The sequence below is a fragment of the Epinephelus lanceolatus genome, chromosome 1 (genome assembly GCF_041903045.1).
Source record: "Epinephelus lanceolatus isolate andai-2023 chromosome 1, ASM4190304v1, whole genome shotgun sequence".
NCBI lineage: Eukaryota > Metazoa > Chordata > Actinopteri > Perciformes > Serranidae > Epinephelus > Epinephelus lanceolatus.
The window spans coordinates 19,101,869-19,118,051 of record NC_135734.1 but is presented as its reverse complement, the minus strand read 5'-3'; the positions used below and the strand labels follow the sequence as shown (position 1 = coordinate 19,118,051).

The following is a 16,183-nucleotide window of genomic DNA, read 5'->3' as shown; positions in this document are numbered from 1 at the left end:
TTTAAACCACTGGTGTATTCTGATATTATTCTCTCTAAAATCTGTTTAATAGATGAGTATTGAGAGTGTTATTGAGACAGTATAAAATGCAGTGTCATATGTTTCCTGTTTTTGAACATTTAAAATACCTGTTTAATGGTTCCACACGTGATGTTCTGTACAAGACCTTGAAAGTACAAATGTTGCATGAAATGATAATGTCTCAATACATTGTATGTCAAAACATACTTAATACTACTATCGTCATGTAAAGTTTTACCTCTGGGTTCCCAGCATTCAGCCACTCTGCAGGATCCAAACTTGCCTCCTGTTGATTAACAAGACTTACCATTAACATCCAACTACTCTTTTACTGAGGTTAGCTTTGAAAATGGAAAGGATAACTTTTTAACTACGATTATTAAACATTAATATTTTTATTTACTTCAGTCTGAATTATCAAAAGTACATACAGAATGTATTATTGTTTTTCATAACTTACGAGTGGTGGGTTAAAGTCTGTCCTTGGTGAGCCTCCGTCAGTGTCCATAGTTGAAGAGAGGGACATGGCGTTAACGGGAGGGGACTGGTAACTGGTGTGATGGCAGTGGGTGGGTGAGACTGCAGGTTTGAAGTCAGCAGGTGAAGCTGCAAGTGTGACAGCAGTGTGTGAGGCTGCGGGTGTGACGGCAGTGTGCGAGGCTGCAGGTGTGACAGCAGTGTGTGAGGCTGCATGTGTGACGGCAGTGTGTGAGGCTGCATGTGTGACGGCAGTGTGCGAGGCTGCAGGTGTGACAGCAGTGTGCGAGGCTGCAGGTGTGACGGCAGTGTGCGAGGCTGCAGGTGTGATGACACTGTGCGAGGCTGCAGGTGTGACGGCAGTGTGCGAGGCTGCAGGTGTGATGACACTGTGCGAGGCTGCAGGTGTGACGGCAGTGTGTGAGGCTGATGGAAAGGCAGTTAGAGACTGTAAAACTGTCTCAGGTCCAGCTGGTGGAGATTTTCTGGTAAGGTATGAGTCCTTTCAGGCCCTGAGGTCTTGATGGACAAAACAAAGTGCCTGATTAGTAATTGATATCAATGTACGCATATTCAATAGGAGTGTTGGCCCAAAACAACAACAAAAACTCACCTCTAATGGCAGTGTAATATCAGTCTGGGGAATAATATAAATCCTGCTTCTGCCAGCAGCTGTCTTCAGCTCCTTCAGTGTATTTGCCTGAATTTTAGTCAGAACCTTGGACCTATCAGCTCTTGCAAGATGAAATCCAATTACATTTAGGCTAATCGTGGGAAAGCTTTGGCAGATGTAATTATTAAACTCTGGCAGAGTCCAAGAAAGTGCTACGTAACTTCTGTGTGAGACTGCTCTTGGCAAATCATGACTTGGGATCCCTGGAAAATGATTAAAGAAAAAACTGTCAATATACTGACTCAATAATTTATTGTGTTTTGCTTGCCATTGACTTAGATTCAAAGCCTTATTGTGTCTTTATAGGCTGTGAACAACATACTTTGCTGTATTTGTTATGTTTGGAGCACAATTTCAATTCAATTTATTTATGTAGTGCCAAATCGTAACAGAAGTTATCTCAGGGCACTTTTCACATAGAGTAGGTCTAGACCGAACTCTTGAATCTACGGAGACCCAACATTCCTCCATGAGCAGCACTTGGTGACAGCAGCAAGGAAAAACTCCCTTTTAACGGGAAGAAACCTCAAGCAGAACCGGACTCTAAATGGACGCCATCTGTCAATATCTGAGCTATACGCACTCAGGCTACATCGTGATAAACATTGGTTTGTGGATGTTTAGGGTGAGGCTTGACAAAATGAATCAGGGCAAGTCCTGCTCAGTACATGTGTACGATAAATGGGATTAGATAAAATCATGTGACTTTGCAGTAGGACTGCAACGATTAGTCGACTAACTGGTGACTAATCGACTATTTTAGTAGCGGACTAATCAGTTTGTGAACTAAAACCCTTTGGCTTGAGTATGAAACAAGACATTAGATGACATAATTTTGGGGTTTGGGAGAGACAGACCGACATGTTTCAACATTTTAACACATTTTTCGATAAAATGATTAGTCGACTAATGGAAGAAATAATAGACAGATTAGTCGACAATGAAAATAATCGCTAGTTGCAGCCGTACTTTGCAGTATTTGTGGTCCAAGGGATTATCCTGCCTTATTATGAATTTGACACACCAAATAAATGGCATTTAAAGATGACAGACTGCAATTAATAATATTTAATATGTATGGGCTGATGTTAAATGAAGCCAAAACTAAATGATGATATGAATTTTGATGCAGGTAAGTCTTGCTGCCAAAAGTGGAGTGCATTGGTTGTCTTTTGTTTACCACATTGCACACTGGCCACACAGCTATAGTATAACTAGTATAACCAGAGGGTGACAGCAAACATCTTGACATAACGTTAATGGCCGCCGGCACTTCTGGTGACATGAGCTATACTTCACATGAAGCTGCCACAGGAAGTGGCTTTAATAATGTTATTGATTGCGTTTGGAATGCGCTTGATGTAGCAAGACGGGAACTGGCATCACAGAGGGATGAAGATAACACGCTGACAGCCCCAAGAAACACATTTCAGCGGTGAAGAAGAGCAATTATTTTGAAATAGGCTCCTTGTATGCCCCCGTATCTGCCTCCTTATTAACATTTTGTTGACTACTAGTAGTACTAGTACTATTAGTAAAGGTTTTCAAAATTGCCACTAGTAGTACTCGTAGCACTAGTAGTACTAGTTGCATTTTTATTTAAAACTTCACTAGTCATCTAGTGAATCCATATATTGTCTAAAATACAAGCTTAACCAAGCAAAAAACACAATTAGAATCTATGTGGTAATACTTATTCAAATCAAATACCAGTTTTAGAACTAAAGTCAAACACCAACAGCTATACATATTTCAGGAAAATGACATTTATTGAGATAAAACAGAACAATATTTGTAAGAAAAGTACAACAGTTGTATCAAACACCAACAATAGCAATCATCTGTGGAGTTGAGGGTGTTTAAGGTTTCTGTGGTGTTTGGTGATGCTGAAAAAGGAGCTAACATTCACACAATCACATTGTTGTTGTGTGGATCTTATGAGAAACATGTGATGGAGCATGATTAGGAAAGAGACAGAGATGGACATTTCTCAAAATCTACTGGGTCAGGCTGTTACTTTGTGATGGATTAATTAACAGTAAACATGCTCCATCTTCAGTCACAGAAAAAAATACAGTGCAGAACTTCCAATGTGCATGTTTCACATGAAATGAACCCCTCCACAAAAAGTCAGAGTCATGCACAGATAAGAAAACAATTGCCTCAACAAAGGCTATAACCACCATGTCAATACTCTGGAGCACTGCCCATACCAGATTACTGTTTACAGACTGTGCCAATAACTTCATCCCTACCTATTTCCTATAATAGTTCTCAGTGATTAGACATTTTTGACTTTATATCATTTGCAAAAACACACAAGTCAAATCACTTATTTTTACCATGATCAAAAAGTTGCATATAACACAATGGCACTCTTCATAAAGACTGGTCTGGATCAACTAGGATGTGATTTGTACATCATCGTATGTATAAAAAAAACCATGAAAACACGTTTACAAACATACAGACATAGGCAGACAGTAGAATACTTATAAATAACAGAGAAACCGATCAGATCAAAATTATATACATCCATTCAGGTGTAGCAAACCTGTTTATATGTGCTGCCAGACAGATGGAGAGTATCTGGTCAGAGCCATCGGCCTTTACGAAGAGGCAGAAAGAAAAAAGAATATTCTGTTAGGGATTAAGAATAGCTAAATGGTATAGAAAAGGGAGATTTCAAGGTTTGGGTTTATTTCATGTTTTGGTTAGATGGTAGTAAATGTCCAGCTAATTGATCACTTGTTATAAAATAATGAAATTAAAAGTGGTCAGTTCAGTTTGACTGCAACTAAAAAAACAAGCCCTATAGCTGATGTTTTGGGAAAACCCTTAAGTTATCTTAAGTTAAAGGCAAAAACGTCAAATTGGGGATCCTAATTTTCTTTCCAGTGGACATGACTCTTTGTTTCAATGACATCAGAAGGACTTCATACCCCAAGGTTCTTTATCTTCCAGATCCAATACTTCTGTCTTCAAAGATGGTAATTTCAACCTAGAAGACAAGTTAGGGAAAATACACAATGCTACATGCACATCGTTTCATATAAATAACAATAAGTGTTCTTTCCTTAGCATAAACAACCATCTATGTTTAATGTACTAACTTCTAGAGCAAAGGATCGTATTTTTAAGCCTGAGAAGCACTAGTTGGTTTAGAAAAGGTGTGTAAAATTAGGTGCACATCAAAGAATAACCTGGCCAGGTGTAGATGGAAATATTTATAGATGAGACAGGCAACATCGCCAAAACCTACCAGTAAGTCTAATGTTAATCAGTATAACTTCAGTAGTTTTCTACCCAGCTGTTCAGGTGAAGGATACAACTCTGAGGCCTCTCTCTATGGGGTCAGTCAACAGCAACCCCCTGGGAGCATATATCTTCTCATTCTGGTCCTTAATGTACCTCGCAATCTTCTTTAACACCTAAACACAGAGAAACAGCAGCGCACAGATTTAAGATATACATCAACATCTAAACCTGTCAAACCCACCAGAGACGAAAATATTACCTTTTCATAGTGCGTCTCCATACAGAGGAATATTGTATAGGCAGTTAGACACGCCAGGCAGCCCTCCAAATAAGACTTCCCTCCTAGTTTCTCTGCCTCTGCATACAGGTTGTTCAGAGTCTGGATGGTTTCCTCAAACTGCTGCTTATCAAGCTGAAACCACACAAGCAGTTTAGATATTATACACAATCTATTAACATTCATTCAACACATATTCATACATGTAAATCCTGGACATACCCTTGACTCAAGTTCAGGGGGGAACTTGGTCTGAAACTTGGAGATGGTTCCTGAGCTGTAGTCTCTCTGGACAAACACCTTGGAGGAGACAGCTGGCTGCTGGAGGTCCTGTAAGCTGTGGGTCTGGACAGAGAATCAAAATGTATGTCGTTCGTGAAGAATAGGTATCTGAAGGGTTGGAACAATAGCACCTACTCTGAAGCTAGCTACTCTGAAAACTCTGAGAAAAAACAAGACTCTCATACTAATATCTGACCGAGACTTCGCTACACAGGCTAACATTATTATCAAGCTAACAGCTACATAACAGCTAATGTCTGTGTTTATATCACTAAACCGGTGACAATACTAACATTACCTGTGTGATGCTGGAAATTATGAAACAATACTACGATGTGTAACTTAATAGAATAAGATATTAAATCTACGAATCGCTTATGTTATGGGGGTAACGTTAGCTAGCTAATATCACGTTAGCTTACGTTTGCTGACCCATCAACGCCGCTGGGAAGTATGGCAATTTTAGCCTTTATCATTATCCAAATCAATAAATCATCCTTAACTTGTTAAACAACTACGTAATAAATTACATGTCAGTCTTTAATATGAATAACCCCCCCCAAATCTTACCTCAGCCATGGTGGACGACTCCCCGGAGGCTGCGGCGCATCCGATCTTAGCTAATTGCACAAGCCCAGTACGACTTCCGGTCCATTATTTTCAGAATAAAATTGGCTTTTGCACAAAGGCAGCGATGGTTTAAGTGTAATAATACATTATGTTTCTATTAAATATGTTTCTTTGTCTTTACAACAGGTGCCCTCACTTGAATAGTTTGAAACTACACGTGGTTTAAGGATACCATGTAATTCTACCTAAACATTTTGATGAGCCACCAACATTTAAAGCCATTTCGTAAACTCAGTGACAAATAATGGCAGTCGCTCAGCCCGGCCACAGATAAGTTTCTTATTGACTATGTAACTAAACAGGGTAGTATAAATGACAGCTCAATGCCAGTCAAAATTAGTACTCCTTAATCTTTAAACCAAAACGACCTGTCTCACTTATTCACTTTTGGTAGACTGCTGACAGTACTTCCCTTTATTTTCTAGTTCTGTATTTGGCTTTGCTCAGTTGCTGTAGAAAAATGCCTCCACTTTGTAGTTAAGTCATACCTTTAGATTCACTTTTATTTTGAAGTATGACACGCCCAAACGGAAGTCTCGGGCTTCGTCACACATTTTCCCATTAAGACAATGTTTACGTGTACAATACCCAACACTACTTCCCATGGTGGACTGTATCAAAAAGTGAAGATTCTCTTAACTTTGGATCCCGTTTAGAGCATCCTTACATATTTAACCCTCTACAAATCAGAACTACTTCACTCCTTTATAGTCTCCATCCAATGTGCATCAGTTATGACCATAAAGGAGGTATAGCACACAATGGTAGTTTAACCATACAGCCTTCCAATTCATGGGGAAAAAAAAAAAAAAAAAAAGATAAGGCAGGTGGAGATGAGGAACTTTATTGAATCATGGTTTTATTCAACTGTTAGTTTATTGGTCGTTTAGTCGCCATCGAACAGACCGAAGCCAATATCGTCATCCGATTCCTCAGACTCCTCCTTAACCTCCTCCTTAGCAGCTGGCGCAGCAGCAGTCTCAGCAGCAGCTACAGGTGCTGCGGCAGCAGCAAAAGCAGATGGATCAGCCAGGAATTCCTTGACCTGCAAGACAAAAGTACAAAGTTAGCATTCCATTTATACCTAGTCGTTTCCTTGTCATGCAAACAGATTAAATGATTAAACACTTAGGCCTGTCCTGCATGTAAACTAATGTGACAAGTACTGATTTAATGTGCATACCTTGTCTGCCAGGGGGAAGGAGTAGTCAGTCTCCACAGCTACAGCCAGGACTCTCTTGTAGCCATTGATGATGGAGTGGGGGACAGAGGCCAATGTGGGGTAGCCAATCTCCAGACACACGCTAGCGATGTTCCTCACACCCTAAATAAATCACAAGTTTTATATAGTGATCAAATTGCGTGTATGGATATTTCAAACAAACATGACTCCCAGTGATCTCAATTTAGTTGTAAGGACTGCCTTCTTCACACAAACAGCATCTCACCTCCAGGAATCTGGCTTGCAGAGCAGCCTCTGTGATGTCGAGCACCTCAGGACTGTAAACACTGCCATTATCATACACTTGCTGGATGATGAGTCCGTAGGAGAAGGGTGAGATGTTCAGCATGTTAAGCAGTGTGGCCTCGCTGGCACCAACCTTATCGCCAGTTTTGATCAGACCGACGTCACTCTGGGGACAGAAATGCTAGTTAGTTACTTGTGCAAACAATTTGATGTACATTGGTTTCATAGCTATCCAGCATGGGGCACCCCAAACTGATTGTCAATTAGACAGTGAAACCCCACACCCCAGTATAACAGTTTTCAAACTCACCAAGATTTCAATGGTTCCCCTAGAGATCTTGGTGGTGATACCCAGAGCCTGGAAGAAAGAGGTCTTCTCAGGACCCAGACCAGTGTTCTGGGCTGGCACAGTCACATCGCAAGGGGCAATGGCTCCAGCACGGGCAGCTGCAGGCACCTGGGTTATTAGAGAGTGTTAGTTTAGTATAATACTTTGCAAGAGCTCCATTTGAGTCTAGAGGGCAGGTTTAAACAGTTAAGGAGAGTTTTGATTCAGTTTTTGAATCAATGTCTGAAACCTTACGTGCCTGGCAGCCAAGGGATGCTGACTGACAGGTATAGCGAGGAAACAGGATGCTGTTTGCAGGGGGAACGACAAAGCAGCACTGCACAAGCTGCACTGTAACTTATCCTGCATCTCAACAGGGTCTATGAATACTGGTTACATGTACAAAACTAAATTCCTCCTATAGTGTTCCTGACTACAGCTGCACTTGACTTTACCTTCAAGAGTCATTTGCTAGCACTGATGTTTGAGTAAAATGTTTAAGGTTTCACTCATACCTTGTTGGCCAGCAGCATGTCCCTGACCTCAGCCAGATCCTCCTTGGTGAAGACAAAGCCCACATTTCCTTTAATGTGAGGCAGGAGCCTATCAAATCACAAAACCACCTGTCAGATATGTCAGCAGGTGGTCATTTCTACAAAGAGGAAAAGTTGTAAAGTGTCTGAAACCTTGCGTCCCTGGTTGTCGGGGGAAGTAGACAGACAGGGATAGCTGGAAACAGGTTATTGTTTGCAGGGGGAACGACAAAGCAGTACCACACAAGCTGCATTGTAACTTATCCTGCTACATGACAACTGAAGACAGCAAACGTAGAGGCCACATTAAACTCACTTCTCCAGGGCAGGATTGTTCTCCAGGTGGCCACGAATGGCTTTGCGCATCATGGTGTTTTTACCCATCAGCACCACAGCCTTGCCACGCAGAGACAGACGGATGGTCTGCATCTGCTTGGAGCCCACATTGTCTGCACCCACGATGAAGCATTTTGGAAAGTCATCCAGGAGTTGCTATAAATAGAATAAATATGAATTATAAACACTTAAATGTTTACAGCTATGAAACGTATATAAACAGATTAGATAGTCTGCTAATATAAACTTACGTAAGCCAAGTCCTACTTACGATGATTTTCATAAAATAGTTGGACTTCCACGTGGCCCTGTCTTCCCTGGGCATCTTTGCAGTGCTTCCAAGGACCGCTTAACAGCTGGTTTAAAGACAAGGTAGTACCTGCACCAAAAGAATTAAAACATTAATGGATGTACTTAAAAAAAACAAACACACAAACCATAGTCTGCGTAGTATCCTTTCACATGTGGTCGACAGCTAACGTAACGTTAGCCCGCTATTAGCAAGCTAACAGGCCGCGCTAGCTTACGTCTAGCCGCCGCAATATAACAGACAGGACACAAAACATATCAAGGTGCTTTAAGTGTTTGTTTCGTAAATCCCAAAACTCAGATTGGTATAATTTGACGAAATATTCCCTTTTTGAATGGTATTCAGAGAGGGCAAGAGAAAATCCTTACCGTTCACGATAGGGTCGCGTGAAAGGAAGAGGAAGAGGAAGGGCGCGTGAAGGATATATATGCCGAGCAAGTGACCAATCACTAGAGAGTTTGGGCGGCAGCTACACAGCTATTGGATGGCTGCTTGTCAATCATTTCTGTTGCCAAGCTCTCGCTGTAAGGAAGTCCAACACTACAACCAACAGTAACAGTTCACTGAGGAAATCCGGTAACAATTTGTAACAACAAGTGTGGTCTAAATAATAACGTTTCTGCCTTTCAGTCATGGCTAATGTTTACGGCAGCTCGTACTGATATAGCCTGTTAGCCAGCTAGCTAACACAGCAGAGCAAAACGATGGCAGAGCCGGCTCTACAGCTTCCGTCAGAGGTCTGGAACCACGTTTTCGGGTATCTGTCAGTTGCAGACAAGTTTAGCATCCGGGCATCCTGCAAGTACTTCAAAAAACTTGTCGACCACGGATCTCTTTGGAAAGACTGGTCAGTAGTCCTGTGTTTCCCCAAAGGCTCTTACAACAGTCAGTTCTGGGCCACTCTTCGCCGCAGGAAAGTCAGCAGTGTGGTGGTGAGGAGCACCAGCGCCAAAGACTGGAAACAGCTTGCTCTGTGCCTTCCTGCTCTCAGCACAGTAGTGATGGACCAAAGCTCCCAAGCGAGCCTCGACTGCTTGAAGGACTTCCCAAATCTGAAGCGTCTGGCTATTAGAAACAGTCCCACTTCTCTTTTGCTGGATGCTTCCACAGTGAACCAACCCCAGCAGCTGACTCACCTCAGCATGTGTGATGTTAGGTTTCCCACCACAGCAATGGACAGCTTCATCGCTGTCATCTCCCAATTTAAAAACCTTACATCTCTGGTCTGTCATGGGATAAGAATCTCTGAAGAAACAATTTGGATGGTTCACTCCATACTCACCTGCCTGCCTAAGCTGAAGCATCTCTCATTGTCCATGTTGCAGAGAATGTGCGCCTGTCACAGACTTTACCGACCTAACCGATGTCCCAAGTTAGGAGGAGTTGCTGCTGCTGCTGCAGTCTTGTCCAGTTTGGAACTGATCGACTGCATGGAACGTTCATTACCGGGAGATGCAATGAGGCTGATGCCTGAGCTGAAGAGTCTTGCTGTTTTTTACAGATATTCACGCGAAGGACTGTCACCATCTTATGACCCTCACCTGAAAACATGGCTGAGTGACCTCCCTCAACTGTCAACCCTGGCCATCTTTAAGGGCCCGTCTGTTGGGAGTTATGTCACCGCCATTCCAGCCACAGTGACCAGTCTCACACTGTGTGTTGCAGGACTGTCCTCAGAGGACATGGCAGCCGTAGCAGTGCAGGTACCAGATCTCCTGCACCTTCACATAGACCCCTGGCCATCACATTTGGGAGCTCACACAGCTCAAATCCCACAACTTTTTCCAAAGCTCAGAAGTCTCAAACTTCGCCATGAACATGTACCAGAGAGCGATTTCTTACACCTTCACCAGCTGCGGGACCTGGAATACTTGGAGATTCTGGACAGACGACCACACCTGTCTGAGCTCACTGGCAAGCTCCAGGCTCTCACACAGCACAGACTTCAGGTCACAACCTCTCCTCGCAGGATTGATGTGATGTCTTGTGCTTGTCACATGAATTGAATTGCTGTGTTTTCGCAGGCCAGTTGCATTGTTGTCATATTGCTGTTTGACCAGTGAAAAACCTGCTGGGATCAAATTAATGTCTGGGGTTTTGACCTTCAGAATAATTTTTTGAACATGCATTTATTTCAAATGTATCTACAAACTTAAAATTCACATGGTGCTCACTGAGCATTAGTCCATTTGCTTGACTGAGGCATCTGTAGTGCCTTGACCTACTCCCCACTGTTCAACTAAATCAGTGGCTCCCAAGCTGGGGTTCTACCCCTATCAAGGGGTTACAAAACAAATGTTAGGGGTCATGAGATAATTAAAAAGTCAGGAACTAAGAAATAACATGTTTCCTCAACACAAAATGATGGTATCTTTTCTCTCACTTAAGGTGAGCATCCCTTTATTGTAAGGAGTCATAAACCAAAAAATTGAGAATCAGTACAAATGCTCTGTAATTCAACTGTCATGCAAAGCACACCTTATAACATGTTTTGACAGACATTTCTGATTTTGTACCTCTTTGCCAGACTGACTGCTTGTGCAGGGCTGGCATTTCTGTTCTTATGCATCATGCTTTGGTAACATGTTCATTTCACTGAGAACTAAAATCAATGTTTGTAAACTATTTTCTAAAATTTTACAATTTAAAAAAAATAAATAAGCACTGATTTTATTACACATACTGTGTTTTAATATTTTTTTGGAAATTCCTGTATGCTTAAAGGAATACTTCACCCATAAAATGACAGTTTTTATGTAAATCAATCATGCATTGTTACCTTAAATATGTTATTACATGCCTCCATGGAAAACAACGAACATAGCAAAACTATATAAAACATCTGTTCACAAACTGTCACACAACTTGTGCAGTATAATCCAAGTCTCACTTATCCAGTTGTATGCTCAGTACTTTCTTAATTAAGTTTTCGTAACAGTAACACAACATGAATAACTGATAAACAACTGGTCATTTTGTGGGTGAAGTGTTTCTTTAAGATCTGGTTTAATGTGAAACACTGAAACGTAAAAGGTATGGTCGAAAAGAGAAACCACCAAACATTGCCTGAAATAAAGTACTTATTTTATTTGCAGCAGTTATAATCAGTCAGTAATCAGGACCCACATAGGCTTACACCCCACCCACACAAAGAGCCAGTCAAATCTGTGGCTCATGACAAAACTCAAATGGTAAAAGATCACATGAATGTCTCCATTTACAAAGCAAAGTTCACTTAATGTAATTATAACAGTAAAAGGCTTTGTTTTTTTTTTCATGAATTCTTTGACAGAAACAAAAACTATAAGGCAATAAGTAAGCAGATAAATACATATGGGGCAAAATTAACTCATAATTCCTGTTCATTTCCCCCTGCTACTTCCTGTCAATCTGAATCAGCTACAAGTGTACACTATACTGTACTGCTGAATGACTCAGTACAGACAGTTTCTCCTTGGCTTGTCTATTAATTACAGTGTAAACGTTCGGGTGTTCGGAGTTAAGATGCACCACAGCAGACAAAGCCTCTCCCAGAGTTCAGCCCATAAAGAGTCAAATCACAGGAAAGGTTGAAAACTCCACAGTGTATAAGACCTTATTGCATTGACACATTTGGCACATGAGCAAACATCTTAAAATAAAAAGAGTCTGAATGTGGACACACACATTGTGATAAAAATTAAAGACAAGCAATACCCCCCCCCCCCCCCCCCCCCCCCCCAAAAAAAAGAACACTCATTGTCTCATATCATATATGCGGCAAAACAGAGCTACATGTAAAATAAAGATGAGTCATTACATAAGGTTTGCTAGAGGCTTGGCCCTGTACTCTGATTCCTGACCAGTTCAAACTAACATCCAGCTTCTGTCAGTGAGCCAAGCGCTGTTATCAACCCAGACAGCATAGTTCATGACTCATAATAAAAAGGTAATAAGGGCTGCGTTTCCTTGGAAGTGTAACACACTGGAATCAAAGCTGGTATGTGTCGTGTGTGTGAGAACAGGGTAAACTATTGTTAGCCTACATGCCAATAGAGCCAGCTCTTTGCATATCAGTGTGAGCCCAAACAGCTCAAAAATATATATATGTATATTTTCATCAAAATGGTGGCAAAACACAGTTCTGTCACAAAGTCGAGCATATTACAGGTATACAAATTTAGATTCTGATTGTAACAGCGACTGGCAGCGAGTGCTGATAAAACTCCACGTAAAAGAAAGCATGCTTCTCATCCAAATGCACAACCATGTTTTAAATCTTGAACCAGCCTTATTAACAGATTTAATACAATGATAAAGTCACAACAGTAGCAATAGTAAAATATGGAAAAAAAAAGTTGAACTGAAGCATTGTTTATTCTGAATCAAATTCGTCTGAATATATTCTGTGTGGGTACATACAGCAGGAAAATCTCCACTTTTCAAAGTGGGGTAAAGACAATCAGCTCTGTTTTGGCTTGTTTTACATTGTACCACAAGTTCAACACTAATAACTGTAGTACAATATTATTCTTATTGACCTACTTTTCATCATCATCAGTCGCAACTCTTTGATTTTTTTTGAGCATTTATGTAAATGACACAACACACACTTTGCGGTAGGAAAGTAAAAACAAAGTTGCTACAGGGAAAAAAGTCCATGTGTTGATGTGTATGTTTCGTGTCACTCCCAATGGGAAATAATCAACCTACAAGAGCACAAATGTGAGTGTAATGTACACTAAAACAGAGAAAACACCCGGGTTCATTTTCATAGTAAAACAGTAGAAAAATAAGGACTAATATCTCGCCGACACCTTTAAATGCATCTTAAGACGGTCTCATCAAGAGATCTGGTGTTTGAGTGTGCAAAGAGTTTGAACTGGTATTCTAAAGACGTGAAGAAGACGACGGAGGAGTTCAGTGTGTGTGTGTGTGTGTGTGTGTGTGTGTGTGTGTGTGTGTGTGTGTGTGTGTGTGTGCGCATGTACATACGGAGTGTTTTCATGGTTATATTTTAAAATGGAACCTCAATAGTTTCCAAAGCTAGAAAAATACATTTTGTTTCATAGATTATTCCAACACTCATTGGCTTAACACTAAACACTCAACATATTCCAAACCTGCTCAACTCTCCATGGTCCATGCAATCAAGCAGCTGTCTTCTAACTGCATAAAACCACCATAGGGTGCAAAGTCTTGCCCTGCAATGGGGGGGAGTAAATCATTTACAAATCAGGGCTCTGGGGAAGTGTTAATTTGACACCCATTTGCTCATATATGTACACACGCATGAGGGGGAAATAGGCGTAGTTTCTTTGCTGCACACAGGAATAAAACTCTAAATAAAAATCTCTTTGGGCTTTGTTAAAAATGTCTTTAGCAAAAGTGTGAAACGCCAAGCCTGAGAGGTTGGACAGCAGGGAAGTCCCTTCAGTGTCAGGGGTCAATAGTCAGAGACGTTTCTCACCTTAAGGATGTGATCTACCAACGCCCTCATTCCCAAAAAACACTTCACTGACTCATTCATGCTAGACACGTGAGTGCACACACACGTGCATTCAGACATAAATGTATAGACGCATGTACACACACATTTATATACAAACACACAGTCTAACTGAAGAGTTTAATAAAGCAGCCTTGGCAGTAGGGCTTGTCGTTCTGCTCCTTGAAGGTGCCCTTGTTGAGCTGCTTGAGGCAGAAAGCACACACGAAATGCTCTGGGTGGAACTTCTTGCCCATGGCTGTGATGCAGCGGCCGGTGATGGGCTTCTGGCAGCCGGAGCACAGCGAGCCGCGCCGCTCGTGGTAGTGTGACTCACAGTACGGCTGGCCATCGTGGTCAAAGAAGCTGCCGTTTATGAATGGGGTGAAGCACTCCTGGAAAATCAGAAGAGAAGGGGTAGAATTCATGATGATGTGTTGACACAAAAATGGCCAATTTCTTTTTAGGTATGTCAAGTGACTCACCCTGCAGACAAAGCATTCAGGGTGCCAGAGTGAGTTGAGAGCGGAGATGTAGTTCTCCAGGATGGCACGAGCACAGCCACCACATTTAGGGGCAAACATGTCAAAGTAATCCTTTCTGCAGAACGCCTTTCCATCCTTCTCATGGAAACCTAGAGGGCAGCAAAGACACGCAGTGACTCTCTCCTCGATCTTGTTTTGATAATGAAAATGCAGCACTGCTCTTTGTCTACACAAGCCAGGTGCTGTTAGTTATTGATGATCTTTTGGTACCTTCTGGTCCGAAAAAGGCTCCACACTGGGCACAGAAGAAGTGCTCTGGATGCCAAGTCTTGTCCAAAGCAGTCACTACTCTCTGTGAAACAAAGGAGAACCAAATGGTCAGTCATTCAATTTCTGCAGAGGGGTGTGACACACAAACAGCTGGGGAAAAAGGTGGTTCCTCATGTTTCTCTACAAGAGAGTGAGCATACAGTACAAGCATGTCTGTCATTGTGGGGGGGAAACCAATACATCAGTAAGTCAGAGGCCAGGAGAGGGCAGACACGGTCCACAGAGGCGGTGTGGGAGGTGCTGGAATGCTCTGACTGTTACCTCATGTTTTCCAGGCCTGATAGCATTTCTCAACAGCTTCAGCTGGAAGCACATTCATACTGTCCATGTAACACAAGATTTTAAAACATCCACAGCTGCTGAGTTTCTGCAGCAGGGCAAGAATTACTCATTATTAACTACATGTCGGAGAACAAGTGATTCTTGGCTTTGCCACCAGGGGGTGCAGTGTTGAAAAAGCAGGGTGGGAGGGCTATGTTCAACATTCATTATCTGGACAGATAGATGCAGAGCACCTAAACTGAAAAGGCTACAACAGGGTACAAAAACACTGCATGTAAATGGGCCACTACGTTAAATGAAACTAGTGGTTGTGTGCCTCTGCCAAACAGTCAGGTTGCAGTTACAGTTCACATTTGTGTCTGTCCAGACTCATGTAGCCATTAGAGTTGACACCCAAGATTAGCGTAACCAAAATCAGTATCCGAACACGTCTCCCCCTCTGTTTCTGAATTATGATGTTGAATAATGGCCATTATTTTCATATGAATCCTTGAGTTATGGCCAACATGTTTTGTGAGGTCACAGAGACCTTGGCCACCAAAATCTTATCAGTTCATTGTTGAGTCTGAGTGGACGTTTGTGCCAAATTTAAGGAAATTCCCTCAAGGCGTTCTTGAGATATCGTGTTTACAAGAATGGGATAGAGGTTAGGACAAACTACAAAACAGAATAAATGTCTCCAGCCACGGCTATCGCCAGCCCGCAGGCATAAAAAAAAAAATCTGGTCCAAAACCATAAAACTATTGAGCAATTCACTTTTTTCCTTTACTTATTAATTAGAATTCCGGTGGCTCCTTCAGGCAACGAAATACTACCTGCAACTACTAGATATCATCTTAGATTTTGGATACTGTATCCAAAGGGTTGTCTCTTCCTGGTTTTAAAGGCTGCATTACAGTAAAGAGATGTAATTTTCTGAACTTACCAGACTGCTCTAGCTTTTCTATTATTTGCCTTTACTCACTTTGTCATTGTATCCAAATTACTTATGATTATTTATCAAAAATCTTGTGTAAATATTTTGT

General features: G+C 41.5%; 4 protein-coding genes and 1 non-coding gene across 12 annotated transcripts in view; 1 reads left to right on the top strand and 4 right to left on the bottom strand.

Moving 5' to 3' along the window:
- Positions 1 to 2,921: 2,921 nt before the first annotated feature.
- LOC117256368 (golgin subfamily A member 7) lies at positions 2,922 to 5,695 on the bottom strand. Of its 2 annotated transcripts, XM_033625742.2 has the most exons (6): positions 5,559 to 5,695; positions 4,929 to 5,051; positions 4,689 to 4,841; positions 4,501 to 4,602; positions 4,114 to 4,172; positions 2,922 to 3,778 (listed from the first exon to the last, which is right to left on the bottom strand). In XM_033625742.2, the coding sequence occupies exons 1-5, from the start codon at positions 5,565 to 5,567 to the stop codon at positions 4,125 to 4,127; spliced, it is 435 nt and encodes a 144-aa protein (XP_033481633.1). In that variant the 5' UTR covers positions 5,568 to 5,695; the 3' UTR covers positions 2,922 to 3,778; positions 4,114 to 4,124. The 2 variants fall into 2 exon arrangements, with proteins under 2 accessions (XP_033481633.1, XP_078023132.1); XM_078167006.1 differs by having other exon boundaries at positions 2,922 to 4,172.
- Positions 5,696 to 6,446: 751 nt separating this feature from the next.
- On the bottom strand, positions 6,447 to 9,106 carry rplp0 (ribosomal protein, large, P0). Of its 2 annotated transcripts, XM_033627682.2 has the most exons (8): positions 8,962 to 9,106; positions 8,555 to 8,662; positions 8,264 to 8,439; positions 7,930 to 8,017; positions 7,397 to 7,543; positions 7,067 to 7,252; positions 6,802 to 6,942; positions 6,447 to 6,663 (listed from the first exon to the last, which is right to left on the bottom strand). In XM_033627682.2, exons 2-8 carry the CDS (start codon positions 8,606 to 8,608, stop codon positions 6,505 to 6,507), a joined length of 951 nt encoding a protein of 316 aa, XP_033483573.1. In that variant the 5' UTR covers positions 8,609 to 8,662; positions 8,962 to 9,106; the 3' UTR covers positions 6,447 to 6,504. The 2 variants fall into 2 exon arrangements, with proteins under 2 accessions (XP_033483573.1, XP_078023127.1); XM_078167001.1 differs by lacking the exon at positions 8,962 to 9,106 and having other exon boundaries at positions 8,535 to 8,662.
- Positions 7,654 to 7,783, bottom strand: LOC117257581 (small nucleolar RNA SNORA63). The gene has a single exon (XR_004501717.1). It is a non-coding gene; the product is annotated as a small nucleolar RNA SNORA63 (small nucleolar RNA).
- A 15-nt stretch (positions 9,107 to 9,121) lies between the features above and the next one.
- LOC144462733 (uncharacterized) lies at positions 9,122 to 11,271 on the top strand. The gene has a single exon (XM_078166996.1). It carries the CDS (start codon positions 9,298 to 9,300, stop codon positions 10,597 to 10,599), a length of 1,302 nt encoding a protein of 433 aa, XP_078023122.1. The 5' UTR covers positions 9,122 to 9,297; the 3' UTR covers positions 10,600 to 11,271.
- Positions 11,272 to 11,660: 389 nt separating this feature from the next.
- The window catches only part of LOC117256868 (paxillin-like), a 36,747-nt gene continuing 32,224 nt past the window's right edge, over positions 11,661 to 16,183 (bottom strand). For all 6 annotated transcript variants that reach the window (XM_033626600.2, XM_033626603.2, XM_078166960.1 and 3 more), the window contains 3 exons: positions 14,816 to 14,897; positions 14,546 to 14,694; positions 11,661 to 14,455 (listed from right to left, as the gene is read on the bottom strand). In XM_033626600.2, coding sequence (XP_033482491.1) covers positions 14,189 to 14,455; positions 14,546 to 14,694; positions 14,816 to 14,897 — 498 coding nt within the window. In that variant the 3' untranslated portion in view covers positions 11,661 to 14,188. The remainder of the gene's footprint in view (positions 14,456 to 14,545; positions 14,695 to 14,815; positions 14,898 to 16,183) is intronic.